The 17539-nt window shown below is 45.0% G+C and overlaps 1 protein-coding gene across 1 annotated transcript in view; it reads right to left on the reverse strand.

Annotated features, from left to right (window-relative positions):
- The window catches only part of TEX11 (testis expressed 11), a 251091-nt gene that overhangs the window by 45009 nt on the left and 188543 nt on the right, over positions 1–17539 (reverse strand). The window contains exons 23-24 of the mRNA XM_073555904.1: positions 8802–8874; positions 2730–2879 (exon numbers count right to left, since the gene is read on the reverse strand). Of these exons, the coding sequence (XP_073412005.1) occupies positions 2730–2879; positions 8802–8874 (223 nt within the window). The remainder of the gene's footprint in view (positions 1–2729; positions 2880–8801; positions 8875–17539) is intronic.

Below are 17539 nucleotides of genomic sequence, written 5' to 3' on the forward strand. Positions count from 1 at the left end.
CAACAAAAAATAAGACCTCACATGACTCTGTGGGTCAAAATATGGAAAAACTATAGCTCTCAAAATGTGGTGATGAAAAAACTATTTTTTACAATAAAAAGCGTCTTAGCGTATGACAGCTGCCAAACAAAAACCCGCCATAAATGGTAAATCAAACCCCCCTTTATCACCCCCTCAGTTAGGGATAAAGAAAAAAGGATTTATTTCCATTTTCCCATTAGGGTTAGGGCTAAGGTTAGGGCTGAGATTAGGGTTAGGGGTGTGTTGGGGTTAGGGTTGAAGTTAGAATTGGGGCACTGTTTAGGCACATCAGGGGCTCTCCAAATGCAACATGGCGTCTGATCTCAATTTCAGCCAATTCTGCATTGAAAAAGTCAAAAGGTGCTCCTTCCCTTCCAAGCTCTGCCATGCGCCCAAACAGTGGTTTACCCCCCTCCCCTCCTATGAGGTATCAGCCTACTCAGGACAAATTGCACAACAACTTTTGGGGTCCAATTTCTCCTGTTACCCTTGAGAAAATAAAAAAATTGTAGGCAAAAATATCATTTTTGTGGAAAAAAAAAATGATTTTTTTATTTTTATGGCTCTACGTTATAAACTTCTGTGAAGCACTTGGGAGTTCAAAGTGCTCACCACACATCTAGATAAGTTCCTTGGGGGGTCTAGTTTCCAAAATGGGGTCACTTGTGGGGGGTTTCCACAGTTTAGGCACATCAGGGACTCAACAAAGGCAACATGACACCCGCAGACCATTCCATCAAAGTCTGCATTCCAAAATGTCACTACTTCCCTTCCAAGCCCCGACGTGTGCCCATACAGTAGTTTTGTGCCACATATGGGATATCAGAGTACTCATGACAAATTGGACAACAACTTTTGGGGTTCAAATTCTCCTTTTACCCTTGGGAAAACAAAAAAATTGGGGACTAAAAGATCATGCTTGTGGGAGTTATAAACTTCTGTGAAGCACTTGGGGATTCAAAGTGCTCACCACACACCTAGATAAGTTCCTTTGGGGGGGGTCTAGTTTCCAAAATGGTGTCATTTGTGGGGGGTTTCCACAGTTTAGGCACATCAGGGGCTCTCCAAATGCGACATGGCAGTAAATGCACTCAATACTTGGTCTGGGTTCCTTTGCATCACTACTGCATCAATACGGCGTGGCATGGAGGCGATCATCCTGTGGCATTGCTGAGATGTTATGGCAACCCAGGTTGCTTTGATAGCATCCTTCAGCTCGTCTGCATTGTTGGGTCTGGTGTCTCATCTTCCTCTTGACAATACCCCATAGATATCTATGTGGGTAAAGGTCAGGGGAGTTTGCTTGCCAATCGAGCACAGTTCAAATGTTGTTTGTAAACCAGGTATTAGTACTTTTGACAGTGTGGACACGTGCCAAGTCCTGCAGGAGAATGACATTTCCATCTCCAAAAAGCTTTTTGGCAGAGGGAAGTATGAAGTGCTCTAAAATTTCCTGGTAGATGGCTGAGCTGACTTTGGTCTTGATAAAACACAGTGGACCTACACCAGCAGATGACATGGCTCCCCAAACCATCACAGATTGTGGAAACTTCACACTAGACCTCATGCAGCTTGCATTTTGTGCCTCTCCATTGTTCCTCTAGATTCTGGGACCTTGACTTCCAAGTGAAATGCAAAATTTACTTTCATCTGAAAACAACACCTTGGACAACCGTGCATCAGTCCAGTTCTTTTTCTCCTTGGCTCAGGTAAGATGCTTCCAGCATTGTCTGTTGGTCATGAGTGACGTGACACAAGGAATGCGACACTTGTAGCCCATGTCCTGGATACATCTGTGTGTGGTGGCTCTTGAAGCAATGACTCCAGCAGCAGTCCACTCCTTGTGAACCTCCCCAAAATTTTGAATGGCCTTTTCTTAACAATCCTTTCAAGACTGCGGTTAACCTGGTTGCTTGTGCACCTTTTTCTATTTCCTTCCACTCAACTTTTCATGAATATGTTTGGATACAGTACTTTGTGAACAGCCAGCCTCTTTAGCAATGATATTTTCTGGCTTACCCTCCTTGTGGAGTGTGTCAATGACTGCCTTCTGGACATCTTTCAAGCCAGCAGTCTTCCCCATGATTGTGGAGCCTACTGAAACAGACTAAGGGACTTTTGTAAATGCTTGGAAGCCTTGCAGGTATTTTGTATTAATTATTCTAATTTACTGAGATAATAACTTTTAGGTTTTCATTGGCTGTAAGCCATAATCATCAACATTAACAGTAATAAACACTTGAAATAGATCACTCTGTTTTAATGACCCTATATAATATGAGTGTCACTTTTTGCGTCATTTTCACACTGCGCCGAACTGCACCGAAAGCAACATGTTGCATTTTGTTGCGGTCAGCGGGGGCGTCAAAACGACGCATGCGGATGCGTCAGCATACTTCCACATAGCCTGCATAGCCAATGTAAAAGATAGGTACGCAGAATGCATGCTGACATAGGTAGAGCTGAAGGAAGAGGTGCGGCAGTGGGCGGGGCTTAACGGAGGAAGAAAGGAGGAAGTAGGCTGCCATCCACAGCGCTACACAACGCAAGTGTGAAACCAGCCTTATAAATGTTCGGTTCCACCTATAAATGTAAACTAATAGTTTAAAGGGAAACTGTCTGCATTTTTAGACCTTATATAAGCTCCAATGAATGAACTTTTCACTAAGTAAAATATGATTACTGGTTTGTATCTGCATTCTACTTACATGCAATAGTTTCCAGGGTTTTGGTGTCCAAATTGGGCAGATTCCACACTGATTCCAATACAGCCTCCAGCCCTGGGTCATTTAACTTTGCTCTTACTTCAAACTCATAAAGAAGTAAAATGATCTCAGTAGGGTCCGAAGAAAAGTCACCTGAGGAAAATATAAAAATATGTATACATTTGCTTTGTCTATGCAATTATTAACAGATATTAAACAGAACCTGTCAGCTGCCCTAGCCTTCCTGCCTGTCATGTCTCTACTGCACTCTAATTCTATATTCTATCAAGCTCCTTCGTATACCTTACAGATTTCTCTTTAATTGTAAAATCAAGTTTTAATCTGCATATAATACAAATCTGTGAGGACCAGTATGGCCAGTGATTCCTAAAGATTAATCCTCACTCCCATCTTGTGTGCACAACCCTTGGGTGATTTACATGATTTGCAAGAGCAAAGTACCTTGCAGCTATTTGCAACTCTTACACCAGGAGCAGACATATCATTGGTGCAACTTGTGCAGCCGCAGAGACTCAAGAATTAAGGGGGCCCATTTCCGCCTCCAAAGTAGGTGAAATTTGCATTATGATGAGCTGTTGGACTGTAAAGAGCCAATATGACATTCTTGCACAGTGGTCCTTTTTCAGTCTGTGTCCGCCAATGTCTTATACAACATTCTGCCTCCCTGGGGATCTGCAATGAAATTAAGGTGTACGTTCCCCAGCTACATCAGCGTACTTCACATGCTCAGGAGGGCAGATCATCCTGTAAGGGGATGAAGGATTATGTTCCCTTGGCTTTTCCTCCCTAACAAGTCCTGATACTGTCTGTTTTATTATTATGTTATTATAGAGTGGTACTGCTGCATGTTTACATGTATTATTGCCTACCAATAATGATACTGCTACACTCTTAGTGTATTACTTTTTCTCGTAAAGTATGTTTTATTTGTACTAGTGTTAGGGAAAGTGTAGTTCTCCTGTGGGCCACTAGATGGGGGACATCTTAGTGCACATAGTTCTTAGACACAACATGAAATAAGGACATAGTTAATTGTAAGAGGGGCTGCTGTATTATAAGGCTAGACACAGGAAGAGTTAGAGTGAGAGGGATTGGGACACCCGAACCGTCCACACAAGCTATAGGCCCAGGACGCTGCAGCGGTCATGAAACTAGAAGCGAAGTGTACCTCAGCCATCCACAGCTACGGTAAAGGAAAATCAGCGGGCTAGAACAGTTTGAGAATACTCAGGATGTGGCACCTCATTGTTTGGGCACAAACTCTGGGAGCCGGGGTGAAACGATTTAGGGACCCCACGGAAGCAGTGAGAGCGTACAGTAAAGACATGGTGCAAAGTCAGAAGGCAGCACAGAAGGGCAGAAGTGTCTTTCAGCGGTTTTATACTCCGGAGATTAATGATCTTGAGTCTGGGGCGTAACAGACCGAGGGAAGCATACCCATAGTAAAGCTGCACATAGAACACGTTGAGGAACCGTCAGGGATGGTCAGATCCGGGCCCACACTTTGTGACCATATAAGTAGAGCAGGAAAAGAAAAGGAACATTGTTTGGTGAAGCCTGTTATAAAGAATGTGAAGTCTTTGGATGCGCTGTGCAAAGAAACCAGTAAAGATGTTATTGTTGAAGTTGAATTGGACTGTGTCTCAGTTTCTTCTGACCAATCTGGAGAGGATCTTCCACAGCAGAAAAAGGAATTCGAAGAAGCAGGATCTGAAGACACAGGTATGCTGACAAATGGTGAATATGTTTCTGTGAGGGGAGGCCAGGACACTAATGCTCAGGTGTCCTCGACCATGACTACAGTCCAGGCTGAACCTTACAGTCCCACCACATATGCCTGAGGTTTGTAAAAAGCTGACAATGATGAGTTGAGAGGATTATTCCGTTGAATCAATGCCATGCTGGACTAGACCTCTCAAAGATTTGATTATTGTGAGCATAGATAAAAACTTGATATTACAATGATAGAATAGCTAAGGTATAAAAAGGATCTTGTAAGAATGTAGAAATAGGGTGCAGAAGAGGTATGGTGGCAGTTTAGGGGGCACACAGCGTCTCTATAAGGGCTGCAGTATATTTTCAGTAGTAGTCTGCCTGATTGGCTCATCAAATCAATAGCACAGAGCTGCAGTACCAGGGGCAACCACAACCAGTTCCCCCTGAGAAAATACTAATGATGTGTCCAGAGAAATTTATTTTCATGATTTTAGTAAAACAGGCCCACACAGGTCATTTCACATACCCAATACAAGTTTCTGTAATGTTGTTCACACTTTAGGTCTTTAAGGTCAAGAGCAATAACAAGTAATGCTTCTGGGACCCGAACTGTACAGACTCATAAGTTATTTCCTGTGATGTTTAAGATGGGAATAACTGTCTAGCTCTAACCTTTTGGATGTGGAGCTGCGCTATTTCTGTAAGTTCCTTAGAAATTAATAGGAGAAACGGAAATTCAATAGTACACCAAACAATGCTGTTTCCATAACACGCATGAAGACCCCAGAGGAGGTACTAAATGAAGATGCTCTCAGTATTAAGTGTGGAGTGCATAATTGTGAAACCTCCACCAGGGGGACGTGGTGAGGGAAGAGAGGTTACACACTAAGAGTAGCAAACACTGAGCAATAGCATAGGTGTGACAGGTAACGAGAGAGAATGGTCAGACGAACCGAGTCAGAAACTAGCAGGAGCAGACGTACCAGAAGGAGCAGCAATACACGTAGTCAAAATACCAAGCCGAGGGTCAGAAAGCCAAAACATGAGCACAGGGTCCAGAAACGTGAGGCGAAATACGTGGTCGGGGTACAAGCCGGGAAGTCGAATGTCAGGGAGGAAACGTAGGAGCAGAGACGAATACCAAAAGACGGGGTCAGAGATCAGTCCGGGTCATACATGTGGATACTAGTCAGAGGGAGGAGGATCACCAAGGTACAAGGGTCAGAGGCTCTAAACTGGAAGCTTGAGCTATCACTAACACTTGTCAGCAGGCTGTGAGAGACTGAAATAGCTCAGCAAGCTCCAGAACGAGGCTGAGGAGCTTAACCCCCGCATGACCAGTCCAGAGTGAAGACAGCAGAAAATAAACTCCTGGTTGGACCATGACAATAATGAGGGCTGGATAGAGCAGAATGTCTGTAAAGTGTAGTTTCGACCAATACCTGCAGAGCATTTAGTGATGTAATTTTGGCAATTTTTGTTTTCCATCCCAGTAATACTGATAATAGCATGTAGCAGTATTTAAAGATGGGCGGACACCTGGATGTTCAGGTCCGGCAGGTTCGACCAAACAGTTACTAAAAGTTCGGGTGCCAGAACAGTTCCCAAACCTGGACCTCATTCACTTGAATGGGGGATTTCAAATATCTAGTGTTTGCTACACTGCCATGTGCATGACAGCACAGCAAACACCGTTTCAGTTTGGCGGTATAATTATCGCCGTTGGTCAGACAGCCGCGATTCCCACGCGGTCAAATGACAGCCTGAACGCACAGCTATGATCGGAGGTATAAAGTTTACCTCTGGTCATTGGTGCCAGCTGATGGGACTACGGCTCCCATCAGCTGACACCTGCTTCCGTTAATAACAGGGAGAGCAGAAGCGGCTGATGGTAGTATTTATTACGTAACTGGCTCCTGCTCTGTAAATAAATAAAAAAACAGCATAAATAAAAAGGGGTCTCATAGACGCCTCTCCATTACTAATCTGTGGGCTTGATGTCACCTTACAATACAAAGGTGATATAAACCCCACAATTATGAACAACACTTGCCACAGCTACAGGGCAAGTGTCAAGTGCCAGGAAAAGCACCAGAATTGGCGCATCAAATAGATGCGCACTTTCTGGGCAGGTGCAGGCTGCTATTTTTACACTGGGGGGGGCAATATCCATGGCCCCTTACCAGCCTGAGAATACCAGTCCCCATCTGTCTGCTTTAGCTTAGCTGGTTGTCAAAAATAGGGGGCACCCCATGCAGTTTTATTTAATTTATTTAAATAATTAAAGAATATGGTGTGGGAACCACTCTATTCTTGCTAATAGGCCTTGCTGAAGCTGACAGATGAGGTTTTCTTTAAATTATTTATTTACAGCATACAGTCATGGCCAAAAGTATTGACACCCCTGCAATTCTGTCAGATAATACTCAGTTTCTTCCTGAAAATGATTGCAAACACAAATTCTTTGGTATTATTATCTTCATTTAATTTGTCTTAAATGAAAAAACACAAAAAGAATTGTCCTAAAGCCAAATTAGATATAATTCCACACCAAACATAACAAAGAGGGTGGACAAAAGTATTGGCACTGTTCGAAAAATCATGTGATGCTTCTCTAATTTGTGTAATTATCAGCACCTATAACTTACCTGTGGCACCTAACAGGTGTTGGCAATAACTAAATCACACTTGCAGCCAGTTAACATGGATTAAAGTTGACTCAACCTCTGTCCTGTGTCCTTGTGTGTACCACATTGAGCATGGAGAAACGAAAGAAGACCAAAGAACTGTCTGAGGACTTGAGAAACCAAATTGTGAGGAAGCATGAGCAATCTCAAGGCTACAAGTCCATCTCCAAAGACCTGAATGTTCCTGTGTCTACCGTGCGCAGTGTCATCAAGAAGTTTAAAGCCCATGGCACTGTGGTTAACCTCCCTAGATGTGGCCGGAAAAGAAAAATTGACAAGAGATTTCAACGCAAGATTGTGCGGATGTTGGATAAAGAACCTCCACTAACATCCAAACAAGTTCAAGCTGCCCTGCAGTCCGAGGGTACAACGGTGTCAACCCGTACTATCCGTCGGCATCTGAATGAAAAGGGACTGTATGGTAGGAGACCCAGGAAGACTCCACTTCTTACCCCGAGACATAAAAAAGCCAGGCTGGAGTTTGCCAAAACTTACCTGAAAAAGCCTAAAACATTTTGGAAGAATGTTCTCTGGTCAGATGAGACAAAAGTAGAGCTTTTAGGGCAAAAGCATCAACATAGAGTTTAAAGGAGAAAAAAGATGCATTCAAAGAAAAGTACACGTTCCCTACAGTCAAACATGGCGGAGGTTCCCTGATGTTTTGGGGTTGCTTTGCTGCCTCTGGCACTGGACTGCGTGACCGTGTGCATGGCATTATGAAGTCAGAAGACTACCAACAAATTTTGCAGCATAATTTAGAGCCCAGTGTGAGAAAGCTGGGTCTACCTCAGAGGTCATGGGTCTTCCAGCAGGACAATAACCCAAAACACACTTCAAAAAGCACTAGAAAATGGTTTGAGAGAAAGCACTGGAGACTTCTAAGGTGGCCAGCAATGAGTCCAGACCTGAATCCCATAGAACACCTGTGGAGAGATCTAAAAATGGCAGTTTGGAGAAGGCACCCTTCAAATATCAGGGACCTGGAGCAGTTTGCCAAAGAAGAATGGTCTAAAATTCCAGCAGAGCATTGTAAGAAACTCATTGATGGTTACCGGAAGCGGTTGGTCGCAGTTATTTTGGCTAAAGGTTGTGCAATCAAGTATTAGGCTGAGGGTGCCAATACTTTTGTCCGGCCCATTTTTGGAGTTTTGTGTGAAATGATCAATGTTTTGCTTTTTGCTTCATTCTCTTTTGTGTTTTTTCATTTAAGACAAATTAAATGAAGATAATAATACCAAAGAATTTGTGTTTGCAATCATTTTCAGGAAGAAACTGAATATTATCTGACAGAATTGCAGGGGTCTCAATACTTTTGGCCATGACTGTATGAATACTCCCATCAGCTTCTCCTGCTCTCACTGTAATTAGCGGAAGTGGGCATCGATCCAATAGGATAGTAGGTTTTTGGTACTTTACTGTTCGGGTTCGCCCATTTCTACCAGTATTGCCCACATTCACATATCCTAGGGTCATTTACTGTGACTGCCATGATGCAGAATGTAAGTGTAGCAGCAACTTTCCGTCAACCGCTTCCCTCGTTTAATACCTCTATAATAGAGACGTGCAGCTACAAAACCAGCTTTCAATATAAAATAGTGGCCATAATAGGAACATGTGAAAGAGTAGATTCTGTATTGTGACAATAATATACCTGTAGACTGTAAAATAACCCATATGTCTCGACACAGGTTAATATTTTCTAGGGCCTTTATGAGAAGCTGAACCTGCAAAAAAAATGTACAATACGGTGTAGTAAAAAATCAATTAGAACAAGCATTAAATGCATTTGGAACAAACGTCGAAAATGTTTAATACGATTTATATCCGTCCTTCACAGTAACGTTGAATACATCTTTTCAAATTAAGTCCCTGATGGCTGCTGTACATGTTTCAAAACTGCTTCATAAGGTTGCCTGTGTCTTTATTTTCACCCCTGAATAGCGATATTGGGTTCTTAATTTGGGACCATGGAACTTCTCACTCACCACTGGCAAGCCATTCTTTGGGTAAGTAAAACCAATGAAAATAGAAAAAATGTCCACACAAAAAATAGCTGAATATTATCTTTTATCTATCTTCACAATATATCATACTGCACAGGTCACTTATACAGTAGATTAACCCCTTCACCCCCAAGGGTGGTTTGCACGTTCATGACCGGGCCAATTTTTACAATTCTGACCACTGTACCTTTATGAGGTCATAACTCTGGAACGCTTCTATGGATCCCGGTGATTCTGACACTGTTTTCTCGTGACATATTGTACTTCATGTTAGTGGTAAAACTTCATTCAAATAACTTGCGTTTATTTGTGAAAAAAATGGAAATTTGGCAAAAATTTTGAAAATTTCGCAATTTTCCAACTTTGAATTTTTATGCCCTTAAATCACAGAGATACGGCACACAAAAAACTTGATAACTAACATTTCCCACATGTTTACTTTACATCAGCACAATTTTGGAACCAAAATTTTTTTTTGTTAGGAAGTTATAAGGGTTAAAAGTTGATCAGCGATTTCTCATTTTTACAACACCATTTTATTTTTAGGACCACATCACATTTGAAGCCACTTTGAGGGGTCTATATGATAGAAAATACCCAAAAGTGACACCATTCTAAAAACTGCACCCCTTAAGGTGCTCAAAACCACATTCAAGAAGTTTATTAACCCTTTAGCTGCGTCACAGAAATTTTTTTGAATATTTAAAAAAAAAATGAACATCTAACTTTTTTTCACAAAAAAAATACTTCAGGTTCAATTTTTTTCATTTTACCAAGGGTAACAGGAGAAATTGGACTGCAAAAGTTATTGTGCAATTTGTCCTGAGTACGCTGATACCTGATTTGTGGGGGGGGAACGACTGTTTCGGCGCATGGCAGAGCTCAGAATGGAAGGAGCGCCGTTTGACTTTTTCAATGCAAAATTGGCTGGAATTCAGATCGGACGCCATGTCACGTTTGGAGAGTCCCTGATGTACCTAAACAGTGGAAACCCCCTACAAGTGACTCCATTTTGGAAACTAGACCCCCCAAGGAACTTATCTAGATATGTGGTGAGAACTTTGAACCCACAAGGGCTTTACAGAAGTTTATAACGTACAGAGGTACAATTAAAAAATCATATTTTTTCCACAAAAATGATCTTTTCACCCCAATTTTTATTTTCCCAAGGGTAACAGGACCCTAAAAGTTATTGTGCAATTTGTCCTGAGTATGCTGATACCCCACATGTGGGGGTAAACCACTATTTGGGCGCATGGCAGAGCTCGGAAGGGAAGCAGCGCCATTTGACGTTTTTGGCTGGAATTGAGATCGGACATCATGTCACGATTGGAAAACCCCTGATGTACCAAAACAGTGGAAACCCCCCACAAGTGACACTATTTTGGAAACGAGAACCCCTAAGGAACTTATCTAGATGTGTGGTGAGAACTTTGAACCCCCAAGGGCTTCACAGAAGTTTATAACATAAAGCCGTACAATTAAAAAATCATATTTTTTCCACAAAAATGATCTTTTCACCCTCAATTCTTATTTTTCCAAGGGTAACAGCACCCTAAAAGTTATTGTGCAATTTGTCCTGAGTACGCTGATACCCCACATGTGGGGGTAAACCACTATTTGGGCGCATGGCAGAGCTCGGAAGGGAAGCAGCGCCATTTGACGTTTTTGGCTGGAATTGAGATCGGACACCATGTCGCGATTGGAAAACCCCTGATGTACCTAAACAGTGGAAACCCCCCACAAATGACACCATTTTGGAAACTAGACCCCCCAAGGAACTTATCTAGATGTGTGGTGAGCACTTTGAACCCCCCAGTGCTTCACAGAAGTTTATAACGCCCGGGCGTGAAAATAAAAAATTCGTATTTTTTCCACAAACATGATCTTTTAGTCACCATTTTTTTTATTTTCCCAAGGGTAACAGGAGAAATTGGACCCCAAAAGTTGTTGTCCAATTTGTCCTGAGTATGCTGATACCCCATATGTGGGAGAAAACTACTGTATGGGAACACGTCGGGGATCGGAAGGGAAGTAGTGACGTTTTGGAATGCAGACATTGATGGAATGGTCTGCGGGTGTCATGTTGCCTTTGGAGAGCCCCTAATGTACCTAAACAGTGGAAACTCCCCACAAATGACCCCATTTTGAAAACTAGACCCCCTAAGGAACTTATCTAGATGTGAGGTGAGCACTTTGAACCTCAAAGGGCTTCACAGAAGTTTATAATGCCAGGGCATGAAAATAAAAAAATCGTATTTTTTCCACAAACATGATCAATTAGTCCCCAATTTTTTTATTTTCCCAAGGGTAACAGGAGAAATTGAACCCCAAAAGTTGTTGTCCAATTTGTCCTGAGTACGCTGACACCCCATATGTGGGAGAAAACTACTGTATGGACACACGTCAGGGCTCGGAAGGGAAGTAGTGACGTTTTGGAATGCAGACTTTGATGGAATGGTCTGCGGGTGTCATGTTGCCTTTGGAGAGCCCCTAATGTACCTAAACAGTGGAAACACCCACAAATGACCCCATTTTGGAAACGAGAACCCCTAAGGAACTTATCTAGATGTGTGGTAAGCACTTTGAACCCCCAAGGGCTTCACAGAAGTTTATAATGCCCGGGCATGAAAATAAAAAAATCGTATTTTTTCCACAAACATGATCAATTAGTCCCCAATTTTTTCATTTTCCCAAGGGTATGTCATGGTATGCCTAGGTTACTTTAGGCAAAAACCCCGGGACCCCTGCGATGTCCCTCAGACTAGGGGAACCCTGTCTGTCCCTCTACCCAGGGTTTACACTGAAGGTGTGCCTGCCTGAGCCTCCACCCTGTCCCTGTCTCCTGTCCAGCCCTAAGCTGAACCCACCTCCCTCCACCCAGTGAGGGGACCAGACACCAGACCCCACAAATACGTATGGACAGGGGTAAAAGAAACACCACACAGTTAATACACAAGGGAATACAATAATGTGCAAGGGCAACCAAATATATATATAACAGATTGGAGAAAGAACCACTGAGGGATATACTGCACCAGATATCAGACGCTCCAACACCACCACTGCTGACCGGTATTGCTAGCACTAGGCTAAAGCTATAGTCGGCGACGCCCATAGTCAGGACGAACTATTTAAAGACCAAGGGCGTGGCCCAGCCCTCAGCCAGCATGACAACCTGGTTAACCCTATCCCGACTGGAACAGAATACCCAACAAGGTATTACCGCTGTCTGCCGGACACCCTGGTGTGAACAGTGTCCGACATGACAGTACCCCGCCTTCTACGAGGGACCTCCGGAACCTCACCATGTCGAGGACCTGGCTTGTCCGGATGGCGACGATGGAACATAGTAACCAGTCGATCAGCATGAATGTCAGAGGCCGGCACCCATGTCCTCTCCTCAGGACCATAGCCACGCCAGTGGACCAGGTACTGTAGAGTGCGACGCACAACCCTAGAGTCCACCACTTTGGACACCTCAAATTCCAACGCGCCATCCACCAAGACGGGAGGTGGTGGCCCGGGGGAACCATCCACCAAACCCACGACCTTCTTTAGCAATGCTTTGTGAAATACATTATGAATCTTATACACAGCCGGCAACTCCAAACGAAATGCCACGGGGTTGATCACTGCGGAGATTCTAAATGGGCCAATGAACCTGGGACCCAACTTAAGTGACGGTATCTTGAGCTTAATGTTCCTAGTAGATAACCACACCCAATCACCCACACACAGGTCCAGACCTGGCACACGTCTGCAGTCAGCCACCCGTTTGTACCTGGAACCCACCTTCAACAAGCGCTGCCTGACTCTCCTCCAAACAGACGACAATTGAGCTCCCAACTGGTCCTCCTCAGGGACGCCAACTGAGCACCCCTGACGCAAGGTGCAAAATTGAGGATGTTGACCATACACACAAAAAAAAAGGAGATTCCCCAGACGATTCCTGGCAATGGTTGTTTATTGCGAATTCTGCCAGAGGAAGAAACGCTGACCACTCTTCCTGATTGTCGGAAATAAAGCAGCGCAAGTATTGCTCCAGGTTTTGGTTCATCCGCTCAGTCTGTCCATTTGACTGAGGGTGGAAAGCCGATGAATGAGATAATTTGATTCCAAGGCGAGAACAAAAAGCTCTCCAAAACTTTGCCACAAACTGCGTACCTCGTTCAGACACAATGTCAGATGGGACACCATGAAGTCTGACCACCTCGCGAATAAATATCTGAGCAAGAGTCTTAGCATTGGGCAAAGACGGTAAAGCAACGAAATGTGACATTTTGGAGAACCTATCAACAATTACCAAAATGACCGAGTTCCCTGCCGAGGCGGGCAAGTCAGTAATAAAATCCATGGAAATCTCAGTCCATGGCTTACTGGGCACCCCGAGAGGCTGCAAGCTACCAGCGGGACGGGAACGAGGAGTCTTGGCCCGTGCGCACGTGGTACAGGCAGCCACATATGAGGCCACATCCTGCCGGATTTTAGGCCACCAAAAACGACGCGATACCAGTTCCAGAGTGCTCTTAACCCCTGGATGACCTGCCAGTACCGTGTCGTGATGTTCGCCCAACACTCTAGAGCGTAGATGTAGCGGCACAAAAGATTTATTAGCAGGCAACCCCGGCGGTACCACCTCCTGAGCCTCCGCAATCTCTGCCTCAATCTCTGTCGTGATGGCAGATACCACCACACCCTTTTGGAGAATAGGCACCGGCTCTTCACATAACTCTCCACCAGGAAAACACCTGGATAAAGCGTCTGCCTTAACATTCTTCGACCCAGGTCGATAGGTAACAATGAAGTTGAACCGGGTGAAGAATAATGCCCAACGAGCCTGTCTGGAGGACAGGCGCTTAGCAGATTCTAAATAAAGCAAATTCTTATGGTCGGTTATCACAGTAATCTGATGAACAGCCCCCTCCAAGAAGTGTCGCCACTCCTCAAATGCCAATTTGATGGCCAATAATTCCCTGTTGCCAATATCATAATTACGCTCCACAGGCGACAGCTTCTTGGAGAAGAAGGCACACGGATGCAACTTGGCCCAAGAAGGGCCCTGAGACAGTACAGCCCCCACTCCAACCTCCGACGCATCCACCTCCACGACAAACGGTAAGGAGACATCGGGCTGCACCAGAATGGGCGCTGAGGCAAAACTATTCTTGAGGAATTCAAACGCCTGTACCGCAGGCTCAGACCAGTCAGAAAAGTCGGTACACTTCTTAGTCATGTCAGTCAGTGGTTTGGCAATCATAGAGAAGTTCTTAATAAATTTCCTATAGTAATTGGAGAAGCCAAGAAATCGCTGAAGCGCCTTAAGATTATCAGGCCGATCCCAATGTAGTACCGCCTGCACCTTTGCGGTGTCCATCTTAAAACCTGAGGCGGAGATTATATAACCCAAGAACGGTAGCTCCTGTACGAAAAACACACATTTTTCAAGCTTGACATAGAGCCTGTTCTCTCTGAGCAACTGCAGAACCTGTCTAACATGCTCTATATGTGTATCATGGTCGCGAGAGAAAATGAGAATGTCGTCAAGATAAATTATAACGAACCTCCCCAACAGCTGAGAGAAGACATCATTGATGAAGTGTTGAAAGACCGCCGGTGCCATAGTCAACCCAAACGGCATTACCAAACTCTCAAAGTGACCCTCAGGGGTATTGAACGCCGTCTTCCACTCATCCCCCTGACGGACTCTTATAAGATTGTACGCCCCCCTGAGGTCCAGTTTGGAGAACCACCTGGCACCAACCACTTGGTTGAATAAATCGGGTATAAGTGGCATAGGGTAAGGATCACGGACCGTAATCTGGTTGAGTTCTCTGAAATCCAGACACGGGCGTAAACCGCCATCCTTCTTTTTAACAAAGAAGAAGCCAGCAGCCAGAGGAGAAGAGGAAGGTCTAATATGACCCTTGCTCAGGCTATCCGCAATGTATTCCTTGAGAGCTAGCCTCTCGGGACCTGAGATATTAAACATTCTAGCTTTAGGTAACTTGGCCCCTGGTTTCAACCTAATAGCACAGTCATAGGGGCGATGCGGTGGTAGTTCTGAACAACCCTTCTCAGAAAATACATCCGCATAGTCCAGCAACGGCTCCGGGATACTGGGGGTCAAAGCGGAAATACATGTAGCCAGGCACCTCTCCTGACACTCCCTGCTCCACTGAATTATGTCCTGGGTCTTCCAATCAATAACAGGATTATGCATTGACAACCATGGAAAGCCCAGAACCATCTGAGCCGGTAAGTTACTAAGCACCTTACAAGTTACCCGCTCTGAGTGTAATACTCCGATGTGGAGTTGTATATCCAACACACACTCTGATCTCCCCTTGAGACAACGGGGAAGCATTGATGGTAACCACCCGGATGGGGTTCGGCAATTTCTCCACCGGAAATCCCGCTGTATGCGCAAACCTCTCATCAATGAGATTGGCAGCTGAGCCACTATCAATAAATACTGTAATAGAGAGCATTTGCCCCCCAAGTACCACCCTAGCAGGGAGCATACACTGGGAAACCATGACGGAGGATACACAAAGGCTCAGACTAGACTCCTCCAAACCCTCTGAGCCTATCAGTTTTCCGCCGGCGCGCCCTTCTTAGGTACCAGGGGGCAAGCGTTAATAAAATGTCCTCCTTTGCCACAAAAAAAACAGAGCCCCTGCCTTCTGTGCCAAGGACGTTTAGGCTTGTTACTCGGTGACTGTGCTATACCAGCGATCTGCATGGGTTCCACGGATTCACCCGCGGCAACCTCACCGACCACTCCCCCACCTCCCGGAGGCAACGAAACCAGCGCCCCCTGACGGAGACGTCGGTCTATGCGTACTACAAGTGCCATCGCAGCCTCCAGAGAGGCGGGAGTCTCGTACATTAGGAGAGTCTGTTTAACCCTTCCAGAAACCCCATGCAAAAATTGACTTCTAAGCGCAGGGTCATTCCACTGCGTGTCCACCGCCCAGCGCCGGAATTCCGTGCAGTAATCCTCAGCTGGTCGATCACCCTGTAGCAGTGAGCGTATCTTAGACTCTGCTAAGTTTAATCTATCCGGATCGTCATAGATCAAACCCAGAGCAGAGAAAAAAAAATCTACAGATTCAAATGCCGGTGAGTCTGAAGGGAGTGAAAAGGCCCAGGCCTGTGGGTCACCACTCAGCAAAGAAATCACCAAGCCCACGCGTTGAGCCTCATTACCTGAGGAATGTGGACGCATACGGAAATACAATTTGCATGATTCACGAAACACCGTGAACTTACCACGATCACCAGCAAATCGTTCAGGAAGGGGAAACTTGGGCTCAGCTGCCCTGGCTGCAGCCTCAGCAGGTACTGCAGGAGCTGACAGACCTTGTTGCTGGACCGCCCCCCTGAGTTCAGTGACCTGTATGGATAGAGCCTCCAGCTGCTTGGTTAGAGAAAGTATAGGATCCATAGTAAGTAACCCCTATATTCCCTACCTTTTTTTTTCTCTCACTTTATTATTTGGGCTGACTATAATGTCATGGTATGCCTAGGTTACTTTAGGCAAAAACCCCGGGACCCCTGCGATGTCCCTCAGACTAGGGGAACCCTGTCTGTCCCTCTACCCAGGGTTTACACTGAAGGTGTGCCTGCCTGAGCCTCCACCCTGTCCCTGTCTCCTGTCCAGCCCTAAGCTGAACCCACCTCCCTCCACCCAGTGAGGGGACCAGACACCAGACCCCACAAATACGTATGGACAGGGGTAAAAGAAACACCACACAGTTAATACACAAGGGAATACAATAATGTGCAAGGGCAACCAAATATATATATAACAGATTGGAGAAAGAACCACTGAGGGATATACTGCACCAGATATCAGACGCTCCAACACCACCACTGCTGACCGGTATTGCTAGCACTAGGCTAAAGCTATAGTCGGCGACGCCCATAGTCAGGACGAACTATTTAAAGACCAAGGGCGTGGCCCAGCCCTCAGCCAGCATGACAACCTGGTTAACCCTATCCCGACTGGAACAGAATACCCAACAGGGTATTACCGCTGTCTGCCGGACACCCTGGTGTGAACAGTGTCCGACATGACAGGGTAACAGGAGAAATTGGACCGCAAAAGTTGTTGTCCAATTTGTCCTGAGTATGCTGACACCCCATATGTGGGAGAAAACTACTGTATGGACACACGTCGGGGCTCGGAAGGGAAGCAGTGCCATTTTGGAATGCAGACTTTGATGGAACGGTCTGCGGGTGTCATGTGCGTTTGGAGAGCCCCTGATGTACCTAAACTATTGAAGCTCCCAACAAGTGATCCCATTTTGGACACTAGACCCCCCCACGGAACTTATCTAGATGTGTGGTGAGCACTTTGAACCCCCAAGTGCTTCACAGA

Source organism: Dendrobates tinctorius, unplaced genomic scaffold (assembly GCF_039654945.1).
Source record: "Dendrobates tinctorius isolate UK_male_01 unplaced genomic scaffold, ASM3965494v1 ptg000231l, whole genome shotgun sequence".
In the NCBI taxonomy this organism is placed as follows: domain Eukaryota; kingdom Metazoa; phylum Chordata; class Amphibia; order Anura; family Dendrobatidae; genus Dendrobates; species Dendrobates tinctorius.